The sequence below is a fragment of the Phallusia mammillata genome, chromosome 1, assembly GCF_965637545.1.
Source record: "Phallusia mammillata chromosome 1, kaPhaMamm4.hap1.1, whole genome shotgun sequence".
Taxonomy (NCBI): domain Eukaryota; kingdom Metazoa; phylum Chordata; class Ascidiacea; order Phlebobranchia; family Ascidiidae; genus Phallusia; species Phallusia mammillata.
In genome coordinates, this window is record NC_137252.1 from 35,794,510 (window position 1) to 35,811,578 (window position 17,069).

At 39.7% G+C, this 17,069-nt stretch overlaps 2 protein-coding genes across 2 annotated transcripts; one reads left to right on the forward strand and one right to left on the reverse strand.

Moving 5' to 3' along the window:
- The first annotated feature begins 62 nt into the window (after positions 1-62).
- On the forward strand, positions 63-3,843 carry LOC145212019 (microfibril-associated glycoprotein 4-like). Its single transcript, XM_080080076.1, has 6 exons — positions 63-273; positions 506-717; positions 1,154-1,253; positions 1,651-1,747; positions 2,420-2,560; positions 3,599-3,843. The coding sequence occupies exons 1-6, from the start codon at positions 63-65 to the stop codon at positions 3,801-3,803; spliced, it is 966 nt and encodes a 321-aa protein (XP_079936202.1). The 3' UTR covers positions 3,804-3,843.
- Positions 3,844-7,760: 3,917 nt separating this feature from the next.
- LOC145212035 (uncharacterized) lies at positions 7,761-11,740 on the reverse strand. The gene is made up of 6 exons (XM_080080077.1): positions 11,675-11,740; positions 11,338-11,507; positions 9,848-10,707; positions 9,565-9,687; positions 8,792-8,836; positions 7,761-8,509 (listed from the first exon to the last, which is right to left on the reverse strand). The coding sequence occupies exons 1-6, from the start codon at positions 11,738-11,740 to the stop codon at positions 7,761-7,763; spliced, it is 2,013 nt and encodes a 670-aa protein (XP_079936203.1).
- Positions 11,741-17,069: the final 5,329 nt, after the last annotated feature.

The window sequence follows — 17,069 nt, forward strand, 5'->3', positions numbered from 1 at the left end:
GTTTATGTCAGAGAAATCTGTTTAAAAGTTAAAAATCTCCATAAGTGATTGACTGTGTCAGAATGAGATTTCTGCTGGTATTTTCATTTGTGTTGATTGCAACCGGGGTCGAGCTACCGAACACCAGCACCCCGAACCAATGTGTGCATGTTTTGACTTCGGTGTGCGATGGCAAGAAAGTAGATGGGGATGTAAGTTACCAGGCAACGCAGTGTGGGGGAGTGAGCAATGAATTTGCAACTTTCAAGACAAGTGTTGAAAATGAAATGCGAGGTAAGTTGAAGTTTATGTTTCCTTACTTTGTTGAACCAAGCAGACCCGACTTACAACTTTGTTTTTCTATTTTGTGTATTCGATGTGGTCTTTTATTTTGATTTTGCGCTTTTTTTTTCAGCTAGTTCAACCGGTGTTTACAATAAGGTTAACGTGAATTAGGCTACAGTTTTAACGTGTTAATACTTCTTTAATTTCAGTTTGAACAAGTGGATATTTAATTTTTTTACAGCTCTGACGGTGGCTGTTCGCCAACTGCAAGACGTGGTTTCCTTGTTGCTGCAAAACACCCAACTTATACAAGCGACAGCCACACCGAGCATCGACCCTCTCAACACCGACTCCACTCCGGTTGGTTTGCCGGCAGATTGCTCCCAAACCACCGCGAACGGAATCGTAACGCTCCGATCTGGAAAGAGGGTTTACTGTTCAGAGGGTTGGTTGGTAAGTGGTCAACTTGGTCGTTTGGCATTTATTTGTTCGTTGCTTTTGACGCAGATCCATGTTGAAAAATGAAAACATGACGGTCCGTGCTAGTAAAAAGTGTTTCGAATTCGAAGTTTTGGGTTGCAATTTATTGTTTTATGATTTCATGTGAATCATTGCTGAATGTTGCATTTGAAATATCTATAATATGGTTTACGTTGAAATGACCCACCTATTAAGATTTCTGGTTAACTTTTTTCCAATGTAAGTATTTAATTTGGATCGACTTTAAGGTTACAACGTAACGAGAAAAAAACAAAACACACGTTTTTTGCAAATAGAAACAAAGCGACTGCGGTGGGATTAGAACCAACAACCTTGTGACGAAATACCCACTAAAATCAATTTGAATAACTGGAATTGATCCAACTGACAACAAACATATTTGATTCAGGTTTTCCAATTCAGATTCAACGGTTCAATAAACTTTATGACGTACACGTGGGAACAATTCAAGACAGGATTCGGAAAGTTGGACGCCGAATTTTGGCTCGGTATTGTTTCGTCATAATATGTTTGTAGCAAGGCCCGGGAAAGTTGAACACCACAAAGAAAATAAACGCATTGCCCAAAGACATACGAAAGGAGTCCCTTCAAAATTGGATAAAAAATCTTGTGTTGAAAAAAGTTGCCTGTCCAAATCTAAAATTATAAAAGCTAATTACATCTAAAATAAACATTCAAATTAAGGAAGGTTGGCTAGAAAAAAGATTCGAATGATTTGCAACAATAACAACACCTTGTTCAGTATAAAGCTTCATAAAGAAGCCAAATTTATCGCAAAACAAAACCAAAGCTCTGTAATAAGAAACAGGTTTGATACAAGAAATAGGTGGTTGTTTTTAATCTCAACAAACTTGTCAAGTAAAATGTGTTGTTTGTTGCGTGTAGGACTGGACGAGCTGAACGAAATAACTTGGGAGAACAATTGTCGTCTACGGATTGACCTATGGGATTTCGATGACAGCCACGTTTATGCAGAATACAAGTGCGTATATATCTCAGCAAACTTATGTAGGGTTGCTGGAGTAATTATGTGGTTTATTCGGCAAACAAGTTTAGCAGCAACCACAAACAAGTGTACACTGCGATCTAATATTGTGTCAGAAATGTTCACTCTGATATCGCATCAATCGTAGTAATGTTTATTCCGAGTGTAAAATCCTGTCAGCTTTCCTATTATATTTGGCGACAAAAACATCATGAACGAGTATTACTCTTCCTTTAGGTTTTATTACAAATAACGGACGTTAAAAACATACGTTTCTAACCTTTTTTAACCCTTTGATAAGCACTGATAATCGTTTTGCAGCAACACATGTTTGTCATATTCAGGTAAGAATCAAAAGCTAACTTAAGGTTTTCTACAAATATAAAGAAGTTCATACATTGTACGGAAATTGTACCCTCCACTTTTTGCTCTCTACAACGTTTCAGCATTGCGTTGCTATTTCAGACTGCCTGGGTTTTAATGCAATTGTGTCGATGTGTTCTCTTCCACCCAACAAAATTAACACAACTCAACTGTTTTAAACAACATTAACATTGTTTTAACTCACTGCTAACTTAGTTTCTGTGTAGCTTTGTTCTTTTTTACCAAGTTTAAAGGAACTCAACTTAACTGTTTTAAACAACATTGTTTAACTCACTCATATCATAGCGAGTTTTCGGTTGGCAACGAAACCGAGTTCTACCGACTCCGCATAAGTGGCTACAAAGGAACGGCTGGAGACGAAATGTTCACCAACTCCGATTCGCAGAACAACATGCTTTTCTCAACAATCGACCGAGATCATGACAGGTTGGGACTTAAATACTTGTGGTAAACCGCCTTGAAGAGTTGTAGTCGGGGTCAAACTTTTTTAAACCCGAGATAGGCTCAAAGCTAAACTGAAAGCAGAACCTGAACCAGGGTGATTGAAATATTTGTAGTAAACCACTTCGTAGAGTTGTCAACGGCCCAGAACTTCTAAAAACAGAGTTGGGACCAAAGGGTGAACTTATACCACGGGTAGCATTTTGACATAAATATGACCGAGTGTAAAGTCAGGTCTGAATCACCTAATTGGTTCGAACCTAACCTGAACCCGAAAATCCCTGACTCCCAACTCTGACATATCTTGCTGCTCCTTGTCATAAACCTATGCTAACAATAACATTGCTCAAAAAAGTGTTTCGTTCTTCAAAAACAGGTTTTTATTTTTAAATTCTGTTGTCAAGCGCACCATGAGTTTTATCGTTGGAAAGGTTTACAAAAGAAAAACATACAAACAAGTACCTATGTGCCATTATTAAAAACCAAATGCAGACATGTCCGGTTTAAACATTGTTTAGTTAATACTTTAGCCCAGCTAATCCGAAATTTAACCAAGATAATCTGATTCACGGGTTCAAACCCCATCCGAGGTTACAACATGCAGCCGTAAAAACTAGTTTAGCTCTCAAGGTTGTTCATTTCCAATACAACGCCCGTGTCACCTATTGTTGAAATTCGACCTTGACAATATTTTAACAAGAACCTATTGGTCATTTTTTTTACCAAGCGTAAACTTGTTTGTTTTTACGGTTGTTCATTTTCCAGCACACCAGCCTAGGTTACCCACTGTGGAATTGCGACTTTAACAATATTTTTTATCCCTAAAAACATGTTTAATTTCAATATTTTGTTGGCGCGTTTTATCGTTGAAAAGGTTTATGAAAGAAAATTGCATGAACAAGAACCTATGGATCAATTTTTTAACCAAGCGTAAACTTGTTTGTCTTTATGTTGTTCATTTTTGGACGCACCAGCCTAGGTCATCGATTATTGAAATCCTTAAATTTTTTTCCATTTGTTTAGATCAAGGTACTACAAGTGCGCCAAAGACAAGGGAGCATGGTGGTTCAACGGTTGCAGCGGTGCCAGGTTGAACGGATTCTGGACGCGCAAAGCTTACGTGAAGAGCGCCATCGCGTGGGATAGTTGGAAGACCAAGCGAGGGGGAATCACCAGAACCGAGATGAAAGTTCGATGTGACGTTTTACCCACTCAAGTTCAAAACTGAAACACGTGGCCGGTTGTCAGCCAATCAAATTCAAGCAAAAAATAACTCATTGTTTAAACAAATCGTTAATAATTCTTACTTTAATAAGCAGTTTTTATAGACAAACCGTTAACCGAAAAATGCAATTAACCAAAATAAAACGGTATGATTTATTTTGTTACGGTTTGCAGTATGCGATTAAATAGCATTTGCGTTTGACAAATAACAATTAACGTGTACCGCACGTAAACCAATTTTGGTCATAAAATGTTAACTCTTGCTTATTGTGTCTGTTCGGTTCGCTTATATTGATGTACAAAGTCGCTTTGATCGCAACTAACGCGTTACATTGCTTCCGATCCAAGCATCGTCTTAATCAGTTACAACTTTTTCTAAAAAGTTAGTTATAAGTGCAAAATGGAAAATTGTATCACAAATTTATTCAGACTGTTTCAACTGATTGATTAAAATAATTCAACCTTCCATAGGCAACTATTACCTTTTGCGTATTATCCATATTAGTGTTGTTCGTAGAATTACAATGTAAATGCACGACATAGTGCAGCGGTTGATTGGTTTTGATCAATAATTAACGGGGAACGGTTTTAATAATGCTTTCCAGCATAACTGCAATTTTAAAACTTCACAGAAGAAATTATGTTTCTGCTTTTTAAATTGGTTTGTTAAAATGTCATCTTTCTGGAAGCTGAGTTCTTGAAACGATGTAAGGTTCCTATTTTAAAAAGTTTTTCAAAAAGGCCCATCTTTCGACATTGTAGTATAGGAAAATAATCATTTTAACATTGTCAAATAGGTTTTTAAACTTCGGTGGCCATGTATTCCGTTAAGTCTCGACAAAGAATAACAAGAAATTGTGGCGGGAACCGATACCCAATGGCACAAACATTGACAAAGGGCAGGAAAAGCTGTTGTGCAACTGTCTATACCAGTGGTTTTCAACCGGTGGTCCGCGGACCCCTGGGGGTCCGCCAAGCGTTTTCAATGGGTCCGCGACAAACTCTTAATTCCCACAAAACGAGAATAATAAATTGCGATTTGAATAAACCGCTATGGCGTTTTAAGAATAGCATAAAACTTGTTTGAAACCATTCTTCGTAGGCGACAAACCACAGTGCATTATGACATCTAAACCCCATTGTGATGTAACAGACGTAAATTGTCAGTGGAAAACAACGTCACATTACACTGTAACGGCTCTTTCTTGTTGATTCCCTATGTCGCAACCCAGAAAAAGGGATTAAAACTTTGGTCCTGGACCGATTTTGGCTGTAACTTTGTAAGATTGAGGTCTTACGGCCTTTGCGTGTTCAGATTGGATATTAATTGCTCCAGAAGTTGATTGTTTTTGTAGTTTATTCGATTCTACTCAGAGCGAATCCACTTACATCAATTCAATGCAGTACAACAGAATAGTAGTACAAGTAGAATTAGACTGGAAGTAGAATGGAAGTAGAATGGAAGTAGAATGGAAGTAGAATAACGCTCGGCCTAACTTACTACGTATATATAGATCTAGACAAACCGTCAGTTATTTCAAATATTGTTTACCAACGCTCAACGGTTATGCAATATCAGGCTCTGAAGCTATTGTCCAACTTAACGGTCAGCATCTTAGCAACTCTCCAACCAACCACTGCGCTTTTGTGGTGACAACGCAGTCTGAGTAAACACAAACAACTTCGTACACAACGAGTTAGTAGGGGGAACAAAAGACCGTTACTGCATTCAATCAATCGGCTGTTAGTGGACAAACATTATTTAGGGCGTTGGACAAGATATCAAAAGGGGCTATTCAAATTCAAACGGTTCGTTGCTAGTAAACAACGGCCAAAATTTCACTAGTGGAAAATCCATGAAATCAGCACAAATTATTAAAACTCAAAATTAATACGTTACAACTTTATGCACCATGTTTTGGTTGCTTGTTAATAAAAAAGGACAAATTACCTAAAACTTCTAAGGGCTCCGCAATTAGATTACAGTACCGAAAAGGGTCCGCGAAGGCAAAAAGGTTGAGAACCACTGGTCTATACGCATCATGTGTAAGTAAATCTAAGTCCAGCACCCGGTCACAAACTAATATGAAATTCCCGGCGTGGTTTCAAACGTAGCCCAAGTCACCTAGCTAAACTAATCACAACATTTCAAGTGCTGTTTTAGATACTACATCTTGCAACGTTTTACATCTAGTTAGAAATCCATGTGGGATAAAACCCAGCGAATCTTAAACCTACTCCATGAACGTATTTTTTTATTACCCCATGTATGTTGTTTGATGTCTAGTGCCAACATGCGGACAAAACTATCACTCCTACTGACTAATACAGGACGAATAACGTATCAATAAAATTAACATTCAGCCATGAAATAGAAATCAGCCTTACCTTGGGCGAGTGAAGTGGATTCGTCAGCGTTCCGCAAACCATGTAAACTAAATCAATATGTAGATGCCGCAGCAGTTGGTCTACACAATATATTCCATGTTGCATCAACTTTCAAATTCCACTGCACTGCATTTAGCCACAGAGTAAACATTCCAACACATAACTAGACACAAACTGCTGTTGATTAATATTTGATGCAAACAAAATATTTATCACACACAAAAGTGATCAAACTTGTTCAAACTGCCACAATCCTATCTCTACATCACCAGCTGTTTTTTATTGCTTTCTTAACCCGTGCACATAAAACCTTCCACTTGTTTTGCTGAAAAGCGAGATTTTCACAATTTCGACGCCGAACAATCAACGCGCTTCCACAAGCATTGTTACGTCACAAAAACGCCAGTTTATTTGCAAGACTTGAATTGAACCGAAGGCAGAGTTTATGTGTTGGTGAAAAACGCTCAAATACTTTGCACTGGTCGATGTGCGATGAATAAAACTGCAAACAATATGTGAATATATTTCAATTAAAAAAAAAACATAACAGAGACCATTCATGCCCCAACGAAAGATATATGCATTTTGAAACTGATTTAAAACAACTTTTTTGTCTTGCTTCGGAAATGTAAAGCCAGTAAACATATGCGTCATCCTGCTCGACTTTTTTCTTTAGACTGATTGGATAACAGTGTTGCTATAATAAATATCTTGGGCGATCTTAAACATGCGTTGTAACGCGTTACATAACATGTTGGTCACATGTTACCAACCTCCAAAGTGCCATTTTCATAAAATATCATCACTATCACTGTGACAAAAAACCGCATTTTGTTTTACATTAAGTTAAAACAGAAAGTTGCACAGGATCCGGTTTCTTCAATAAAGTATTGTTAGCTTTCAAGGCGCAAAAATCACCGAACCTGGCCCGAAAAGCCCGGCCCGAGTAGAAACCTTAACTGATCTTATTTGTCACCAAACCAGCCAGTCCACCACGTTAAAGTTTCAAAACAAATGTGTTTGTAACAACTTTGTTATTTCTTACAGCAATAGACCACAGGAAACTGGCTAATTAAAGTGAAACAAGCTTATAAAGTTTTTGAATCACTGCTTTGAATAATTAGGAAGGAAGTCTCTGGTATCAGATCAGATTGACTGGGTCGGGTGTGGTTTGTATGGAACGATCAACATTTCCATCTGAAACATACGAGAATCAATAAATCAAAGTTTCTGTCACCCAATAACCTTTGCTCGGGGTCAAATCGACACAAACCAGACCCTGTAGTGACGGATTAACAACATAACTGCACAGTTGGTATTAAATCAATATGTTTAGGCATGCAACAGTTCTTTTAATATTTTGTAATTCATCATTTTTGTAACCAGATTTCACTCACAAACCAGAAATATACATAAAATTTTTGCTATACAACGCATTGCTTTTAGATGTTTACATTTTTTCAAAAAAATGGAACAAACAATAAAAATTTAAAATATACAATTCAATTGTTCTGCACTGTTACGTCACACGCACAAATAACTAATCATCAATAACAACAAACTATCAACAATTTCATGACGTCAGTGTTTCGTTTACAATCCGCAAATTGTTTTGGGTTCTGTCCATGAATCGCTTTCGCTCTTCCACGGTCATATCCTCAGATTTTCTGTAAACATTAATTGCTTCTCTGTAATATTTCACAGCGTCCTCATCACGTGATGTTTTCCCGCAAACGAACCCAAGGTTGTTCAACAAGTCACCGTAGACTCCATATTTGGCTGCATCATCTCCAAACTTGCGTTTCAACAAACTTATTCCTTCCCTAATAGTTTCTTCCCTCAGTTGATGGGAGCCGATCAAATTTAGACTGTATTCAATTTGATTCAAACACCTGGCCTCACATTTACATCGAATTTTGTCGTCGACTTGTGGTAGAGTTTGAATCTGGTGACGCATGTCAGCGATCAAGGGGATCACGTGATCGCCCACAATCGGTTTGCTTGTGACGTCACTGATCATCATTGATTCGTTTGTTTCTTTCAATTCCCACGCACAATCCTTTACACCTCTCGCTGCGTCATCGGGACTTTGTTGCTTTGCATAGAAATCTGATGCAATATGGCAGAACAGGATCGACTCGGGATATTTATTCGCATTCCGAAGTTTTACGGCTAAAGTTGTCAAATCATTTGCTGTGGTTTTGACTTGACCTTCAATTAACCTTGAAAGTTGTTGTTTTATTAAATGTGCTTCGTTGTATTTTCCCCGTTTCACAGAATCTGAGTATTTCTGGACCAACTGGGATTTTTCGTTGCTTCCAGCTGAAAAAAGAAAAAAGCCTATAAATATACAAAGGTAGTTACAAATGCATTCTTTTACATGTTGGCTTTTCACGTCAATATACGCCCTGCTGGGTACAAATATTTGCGTGACTAACAATTGTTGACAGATAGTTGTACTATGTAGCAGCAGAAAGGAGTACTAACCAATGGTGTCTAAAACGATAAAGTCGGCTGACTATCGATGGCGGCTTATAATCCAGTGAATATGGCCAATTACAAAACAAGTGAAAACAGGAAGAAACAGAAACGAGGAAAACTTACTTTTGGGTTGAAATATTTCATCGAGGTATGTGCTAGTGACGTCATCTAAAAAAATACATTTTTGTTTTTAGCTTTTTTTTCGGTGAATTACCTTTTGCGTTTTTCTTCTGATTATAAAAACAACGCACACATATAATTTATTAAGTTAGGTCAGTCAGTCACATTTAGTTAAACTACTTGACTTATTTGTCTTGTAAAGAATTTCAGAACTGACAATATGACGTAACAATCCTTTTCACTCATGACGTAAGCAAGGTGGAACCGGAAACAGCACATTTACGCAATAGAAGGCCCAAAATTATGGAATTCTATTCCTCAATATATCAAAGGCAACTCCCTCCACCTGTTCTGCAAATTATACAAACAAAAACTTTTGGATAACTATTTGACCCTGTGAGTTTGTTGCGTTTGTGCCATGCTTTTCATCCGCATTATTTTCGTGCAGTGAACATTTCGCTTGTATTCCTCTCGCCAGTTCCCTAGCAACCACGTGTTATATCTACTTACTTTAACAGGACCAATAGCGTACATCAATTATGTCATTGCAACCTGCGTACAATAACTAGTTTCCATTATCTAATTGCTCCAGTTGTGTGACTATTATTTTTTCTTCTTTCCTGCCTACTTATATTTATTTCTGCATACGGATGGCTGATCTGATGACCGGTAAGGTCCCTTCGCCATCCGCCAGTTGCTTGATTTTTGTATTTCATTGTATGCAATAACAGTATGCGCAACTGAAAATAAATATAATGAATGAATGAAGGAAATACCTCGTTGCTGTGGTGATGTGACGTCATTCGCTGCTTCCATCTGTTGTGTTCGTGAACTTGGACCTCGTGGGGTGTCACGTGATGTGCTGGGAAGGTCGATGTTGCTTGCTGGTCTGCTCGATTCTGTCAATCAACAAACATCGGTTGAAAACACACTTGAATGGCGGAAGTGACGTAAATACATGACGTCATCGTGTTTAAACAGCGACAAAAGTCCAATAGTGGAATATGTTTGTTATTTCCAAGTTTTGTGTCTCGTTATTCAACCAACATTCGATTTTACCTTCTGCTGTGTAAAATGTTTGGTCACGTGGTGAAAACTGGCGAATCGGAACGAGTTGATTCTCAGCTGGTCTTTCAACTTTCAAATCCATTTGCCTCACAGAATTTGTCACTTGTTGCAGAATTGCTGCTGGGATTTGTGCGTCAACTAAACTCTGAAATTTGTCTCTAACTTCAGTTATATCTGGACGTTTTGTTGGATCGTGCTCCCAGCATCTTTTCATTTCTTCTTCCATCACTTTGGCTGCTAGTTTGTCGTCGTTGTTGTCGAGACTTGCTTTCAAATCATCAATCGCATCACAGTTTGGCCTCTTGCCGTTGATGATTGCATTTAACAAAGCAACTCCATCAGTTGGTGGATAAGGCTCTTCACAAGTAAGATACATATGGATTACCAAGCCAAACCCATACACGTCATGTCCCTTTCTCGGTTTCATTGTAATATCTTCAAGTTTTTCTGGAGCGGTGTATAGAGCTGTGAATTGGATCTTTTCATCAGTGGCTGGAAGTCGAACAGTGGTTGATCCAGTTGTAGCAGCAAGCTTGGCCGAGCCAAAATCTGCCAATCTTGCGTGTAGATCTCTCGTCAGCAAGATGTTTTCAGGTTTCACGTCGCTATGAACCAATTTGTGACCAGGCAAGTTGTGAATGAAAGCTATTCCGTCCGCTGTTTCGACCAACTGACGAAGACGGAGTGGAATTCCTTTGGTGATTTCGTCATTGAGAAGGAAATCTCTGAGGTTACCACCTTCATAATACTGCATGACAATTCCCATGCCACACGGCAGCGTCAACCAGCCATATGTCCTCACTACGTTTTCAGTTTGGGCGGATTGCAGCTTGCCTAGTTCTTTCATAACTCTGTTGAAATTAGAGTTAGACCGTTTGAGTCAGTCGTATACCAAAGACCAGACCGAGGGTAACGAACTAACGCGCAATCGCGCTATTCTACAATCGACATGTGATGTCAGAAACGCCGAAAGTTATGTTAAATCGAGCCCAAATACCGGGGCTTTCAACTACATCTAAACAAGAGCAAAACGAGCCCAATTTGACTTTAATTACAACACGGTATGCAATGCTCATACATGAGAATAGATAAAAAGTGAGAATAGGTAAAAGTTTTTTGAAAGCATGCACTAAAAAGCGCAACCAGCAACACAAAGTCTAAAGCATTAATTTAAATATACATGTCACGACTGCATTAACTCGTCGTTGCAACCTGGTGCTGCAGTGCGGCCGCAGGTTGTGCACCCCTGTCTTAGACTATAGTATTTGGGAGGGAAAACCGCAACCCTGGCAACACTGTCCGCATTGTTTTGTCACACTGGCTTAATATGTTAGGAGAAAATAACATCACGTGATTGGTTCCACTCTGTTTTTGTTCGATCACAATCGTAAATTAAACTAGTGACGTAAAATGAATTAGCGTGGTGGTAAAAATGGACGCTTTTCCAAAACCAAAGTTGTATAGTTGAAAAACATACTTACGTATTTGTAAACAGTTTCTTAGCTTGCACTCCGCCATGGCATTCCATGACTTTAACAGCAACTTTGTCGAGTTTTTTATGTTTTCCGACGAGAATCACTCCGAAACTTCCAGAACCCACAATACTTGACTTTGGGTCACACAGAATATCATCAGCATCAAATTCACCCAACTGAAAATTATCACAACATTTAACAAACTATAACTGAATTCCAAACTTTCTTACTTACATTAGATTGACTTGCCATCTTTTTTTTTGTCACTTGAAGTTAAGGTTTTGAAAGCTTGCAAACTGTCAACCACTCCCTTATTTAGCAAAGTTTCAAAAGTTCCTCTCACAGCAGTGTGACGTTTCATGAGGTTGGTTTCTCTTTTAAAGCCAATTGTGTCGTCACTTCCTGCCATCTTAAAGCTTAATGTTGAGACGACGTCAATTCCATTTCAAGTCAAGCGTTACAAAACACCTTTTGTCAGCTCAATTATAACTCTTTTTTAATAGCCCATTCAAACGTCATTTATCAACTTAATTACATCGACTGTAATTATGGTGATGAGAATGACGTCACATAAAGTGCAACAATTTAGTGCAGGTCCAGTAAGATCTAAAAAACATATCGTTCTGGAGTTCATATATTTTAAGATCGCTACAAATTCACAACATCTCAAAATGTGAGTTTGTGTTGTTGATCCTTAACCTTTGGTGGAATGTTAACCAAACCATGCGCTCCATGTGGACATTTCAGGTAATACTGTTTTCCACTTCCACATTTTGAAATAAAGGTTTTGTTCAACCTGCCATGACAACTATTTATAGGATAAACAAGTTCCAGCTCTCAACACAACGAAACGTACAAATCCATATGGAAAGCATGCGACCACCCCAAGCGCATGAGATAAGACGATGCTGCGTTACAACAACTAACGTGGTCACCCAACGTTTCCAAACAACAGACCGAGCATTAAACAACGTTTTCTTGTCACAAAGCAACAGGCAATGTCCCTATTGGATTTATGGGAACAAATGTAATGGAAAAATCGAGCCCATTATTCGCAGTAACTATTATCTCCCACATTGTTGTATTAAATATACGTACAAAAATAAATCTTAAAGGTATAAAAAATCGTTTATTAAGGTAAGGTTTTAAAAGTTCGAAAACTGTCAAGCACTCCCTTATTCAGGAAAGTTTTATCTAAGTTCAGCAGTGTGACGTTTCATGGGGTTTGTTCCGCTTAAGTAGCCAAGTATGACGTCGCTCAGTGATCTCGTACAAGTTGGTGGAGACGCCAGGTTCATTTTAAGCGTTACGAAAACACCTTGTGTCAGCCGAATTATAACTCTAGTAGCCATTGCGTGGAATGAATTAAGGTTAAATATAACATGCCCCAAGTCTTTGTTGTTCGGGAACGTATTGTAGTATTCTGAAATCCCAATTTCGAACCCAAACAAACAAATTAAAACACTTGCTCTGTTTTATCGCATATCTCTTCGAAATTGTGTTTTTTGTTTGGTGTAAAGCCGTTGAATCGTGTTTTGCGTTCGTCGTTTCACTGGTTTAGAATATTTTTATTTTATTGTAAATAAATCCTGATAAGATTTCGATTCTTGTTTGGAACTGAATCGGTATAACGTTTTATTATATTGTCCAACCATAAACACAGACTGATTCAAATGTACTGAAAGCCTCAGTATTGTATAACACTGAGTGTTAATAAGTTGCAAGGTTAAACCATTGAATGTTTAAAATTGTTTGACAAAACATATAACCACTACCGACACCGCGTGGCTGACATGTGTTCCAGATTGGTCGTGTCTGATGGCCTCGTTGTTCCTTCTATCCTTGATACGATGTTTATTATCAACATAGCGAATAAGCTGGCATCATACGTGGGCAGTATCTGATGTGATTACTCCACTGTCGAGCTGCAAAACACAATAATCGATGTTTTCATCAATTTTACAAGTTTCTGACGACTTCAATTCGCTACAACGATTTCGATTTGACCAGGTTGTTGATATGTCGTCACCACCGCCCCAAACCGCCCAATCGAATTCCGAGGTTGTCGAAGTAATTGAGCAACATAAACGCGGTGGCAAGACTCAGTCGATCACAGATCCAACATGAAATCCGATCCGGGCGATCGCGTGAAATTCGTTGATCAACCAACAATCTATCTACTAAACGGGTATGGGAGCAAAATCGATGCGACCATTATTATGCAGAAGCTCATTTTACCCTGTTTCAAACGAACCTTCAGTAGTAACATAAAGTTTAAAACAATTCCAATTAATCACACCAAACTTCCACGATGAACTATTTCAACGACACCCATATATATTCTCGCAGTGTTAAAAGGTTTAGGGCAAGCATTTAGTTGGGCCACACATATTGTCTAACACGTCAGGACACCACAGTCACGTTGGCGCGTTCACACAAAGAAAGGGACTGTTTGTAATGTGTTTGTGATGCATATTAGCTTGAGTAAGGCTTCCTATATTTCAAAGTGACAATAATTCCAATGTGCCTTTTCATCTGTTAAACTCTTATTGCGCCGAAGCAACCGACAAAGTCAATCGGCATCTTATCACGGACAAAAAAGTCGGTGACAAAAGCGAAAGCCCAGTGAAACCGCCTCGCGAGTTTAACAACCCGACGAAACGCCGCATGTACAAACCAAGTCTTCTATTTAACTTTACTGCGCGGTGTTCGCAATCGCCAGCTTGAGGCATCCCACGAGACCAGCCAACGCGATTCAATGCAGCCAGCAGAGTGGTCGACATGCACGTGATATCCCATGTTCATCACGTGACAGTGATTCAGGATTCAACCGAACGGCGAGAGATGAAATCCATGCTGGCCAAGCTGGACAAACTGTGCAGCAAACAGCTTCCATGTTTCGTCGCGAACCCGGCCATGTCAGCCAAACTTCGCTGAAATACCTTGTCTATTAAGTACAGGGGAAGAAAAGCACCGTTCGGTGGTTCCCCAGTGACGTCGATTGAAATGTGTCAATCATTCTACTACAGTTTCACCCACTTTGAATAGGAGGTTTGTTTAAAAGATTTTTTCTCTGTGCGCTGTGAAGTAGAAACGTGGTGTTGATGAGACGTGGTAGGTTACAATGGAACATTTTGTGTCAGTATTAGGTTGTTTTAGTATATGTCAACGTTAAGCGCCCACCATTTTAATTGCGGTGATATTGGCTTACGTTTTATATTGATGAATACAAATTTTAATTTAATTTACAAAACAAGTGTAACCGTTTTCTGGTATAAGATCGGATTTACTGACGTTGGTTTGTTTGAAAAAGTTAAAGTCACCCAAAACTACCAGACAAAATTACGAGGCTGTCAAAATAATTTCGTACCAACACGCAGAAATTGGAATTGATCCTAAATAAGTTTGTGGGCACTTTTCACACAGAGAGGCGATGCATTTTGGAAGCCATGTTCCATCAGTTGCACAGCACAGATTGTTTCGCCCCTCGCATATACAGGTTACCAAAAATCCACAAAGGCATTCCTGTACACTCGCGAAATACCTGGTCAAGTTATCCGTTAGTGGGCAATACAGAGTCGCAATATCACATGTTCAAGATATAACACTGTAGGTTTCGTCACTGTTTAAGATTGTAACCGTTGAATAAGCAGTGAATATCGCTTTATTAAGAGCATTGGCTGCTAAAAATCTCAAGAAAATACGCTTTTTCTCCTTATGAAAGCAGGTTTTTCGTTTGTATTTCATTCACGGCTGCATTGCAAATAGAAAGATGGGTAAATAACTAAATCCTCGGTCATAAGGGTTCAGAAACTTGTTACTTTACAGATGAGTGGATATTATAGGAGGGATGACAGTATATACCTAATCGTGGCACCCTTCCTTGTTGCAGCAATTTGTCGCATTGTAAAGGCCACTCCCGTTAAGGCATTAAGTCCTTTGCGCAAAGACGACCTCTGATGCCGAACAGATACTGTCAAAAGGACTACCGTTCCAATTCCAGGAGGAACCGTCCACAAAACAGCCAGGTGTCAAAGCCAGTACTACCTCTACGGGAAGCCCTTGTAGTTATAGTCTTGGGTTCAACATTATGCAGCTAAATGTGGCAGGACTCATTTCATGCAAGCTTAACATCATCGAGCAGCTTGCCAATAACAACAAAGTCTCGATAATCCTACTCCAGAAAACACATCGGACAACATCGGACAAGCTAGCACTTCCAAATTTCATGCTAGCGAGATTTATCCACAGCAGAACACACGTCTCGCCACATTCGTACAAGAAAACCCGAGCTGGACGCCTTCAAGCCGCCGCCCACACAAATGGCAACTTCGCCCTTCCCGGTGTTTCCAACCACATGTATTTACGCTGCTGACTTCAACTGCCAGCACACGACGTGGGGGTACAACTTAAACAACACAGACGGAGAGCAACTTGTAAACTGGGCCAGCAACACCGATCTTACCCTATTTACCATCCAAAGGATGCCTGCAGTTTCCACTCTGCCTGTTGGAATACCGGAACCAATCCTGACCTGGCATTTTCGGCAACCGCCAGTGATTTGCCACTCCCGGAGCGCGTGAAGGCGAAATTTCCTTGCTCTCAACACCGACCTTTACTGACCACTGTAGGCAAACAAGCCACGGGCAACATTTACGTACAGTCTGTAAGAAATATGCATATACCTATGATCTGGCTATCATACATTCCGATAGTGACTAATACCCGTGGTAATCACTCATATCCATGACGTGTCAGTCCTGTCAGGCTACCTCCGGATGTGAAGGCTGAAGCGCAGCGAGACTAAAACGGTTTCGGCGGCCTTTCACTTTAACAACAAGAAGGCGAAATGCAAGTTTTCCGTTTAGACCAGGGACAATAAACTTGTTTTGCAGCGGGTCATACTTTGGTGATCCCTGGTGGAAGACTAATGTAAGAACTCTAAACTTTCACCCACTCATTTTGACGTGTAGCTGGGCAGGTCATTCAACTACCACAAACATCTTGAAACTACGCGCAAAACACTCACATCACGCGTTGTTCTTGTCAGACGACTGACGGCCACTGCCTCGGGAGCGAGCGCGGACATCCTTCGCGTGTCTACCCCAGAACTTCAATACACCCCAGCCGAATGCTGCGCTCGAAAGTATCTTATAGATAGTGACGTAATGCGCATCGTCACTTCTTCCCTCGCCCAATACAAGTCAACCGTCTAGCCATCCTTGCAAGCATCCAGCCGACTGGCCTCCGCTGTAAAAGGAGCCACTCTAGGTTGACTTCGCGCCCTTATGGAACAACATCTTCTCCACTACAATACAGAGCCGACCCAGTGCACCACAGTCAAACATTACCACCAAGGCGCCCCTTTGTACTGGCTGTTAAGCTTCTCGGCGACAACAACAGCTTTTGACGGGCTTGGATGACGAGACAGTTTGTTGGCTGCTCGACAACTGCCCGGATATTTGAAAGTTGATAAAATCGTCCAACAGAAGAAGAGAAGTGGAAACCACGACCGCCAACACATAGTAGAGTTGTAAATCGGGTCGGTTTTTTCAGGTCGGGTTCAGTTTACTTCAGGTTACATTCGGGCTCGACACCACATTAGTGACGTAGAATCACGTTGGCAAATAAACTTTCAAATCTAACTCGGGATTTATTTTAAGTACATTTTGGGTTCGAGTCTTAATTTTGTGTCAGCTTACTCTGCTACATACGTTTCAGTACATATGTGCGCGGTA

What these genes read in the sequence shown, in the direction of transcription:
- LOC145212019 (XM_080080076.1), top strand. Translation starts at nt 63, where the DNA reads ATGAGATTTCTGCTGGTATTTTCATTTGTGTTGATTGCAACCGGGGTC. An exon ending in TGTTGAAAATGAAATGCGAG is followed by an intron (nt 274 to 505) that starts GTAAGTTGAAGT and finishes ATTTTTTTACAG; the next exon opens with CTCTGACGGTGGCTGTTCGC. An exon ending in ATCGACCGAGATCATGACAG is followed by an intron (nt 2,561 to 3,598) that starts GTTGGGACTTAA and finishes CCATTTGTTTAG; the next exon opens with ATCAAGGTACTACAAGTGCG.
- LOC145212035 (XM_080080077.1), bottom strand. Translation starts at nt 11,740, where the DNA reads ATGGCAGGAAGTGACGACACAATTGGCTTTAAAAGAGAAACCAACCTC. An exon ending in TCATGAAACGTCACACTGCT is followed by an intron (nt 11,508 to 11,674) that starts GTGAGAGGAACT and finishes GATAATTTTCAG; the next exon opens with TTGGGTGAATTTGATGCTGA. An exon ending in CACATCACCACAGCAACGAG is followed by an intron (nt 8,837 to 9,564) that starts GTATTTCCTTCA and finishes GTATTTTTTTAG; the next exon opens with ATGACGTCACTAGCACATAC.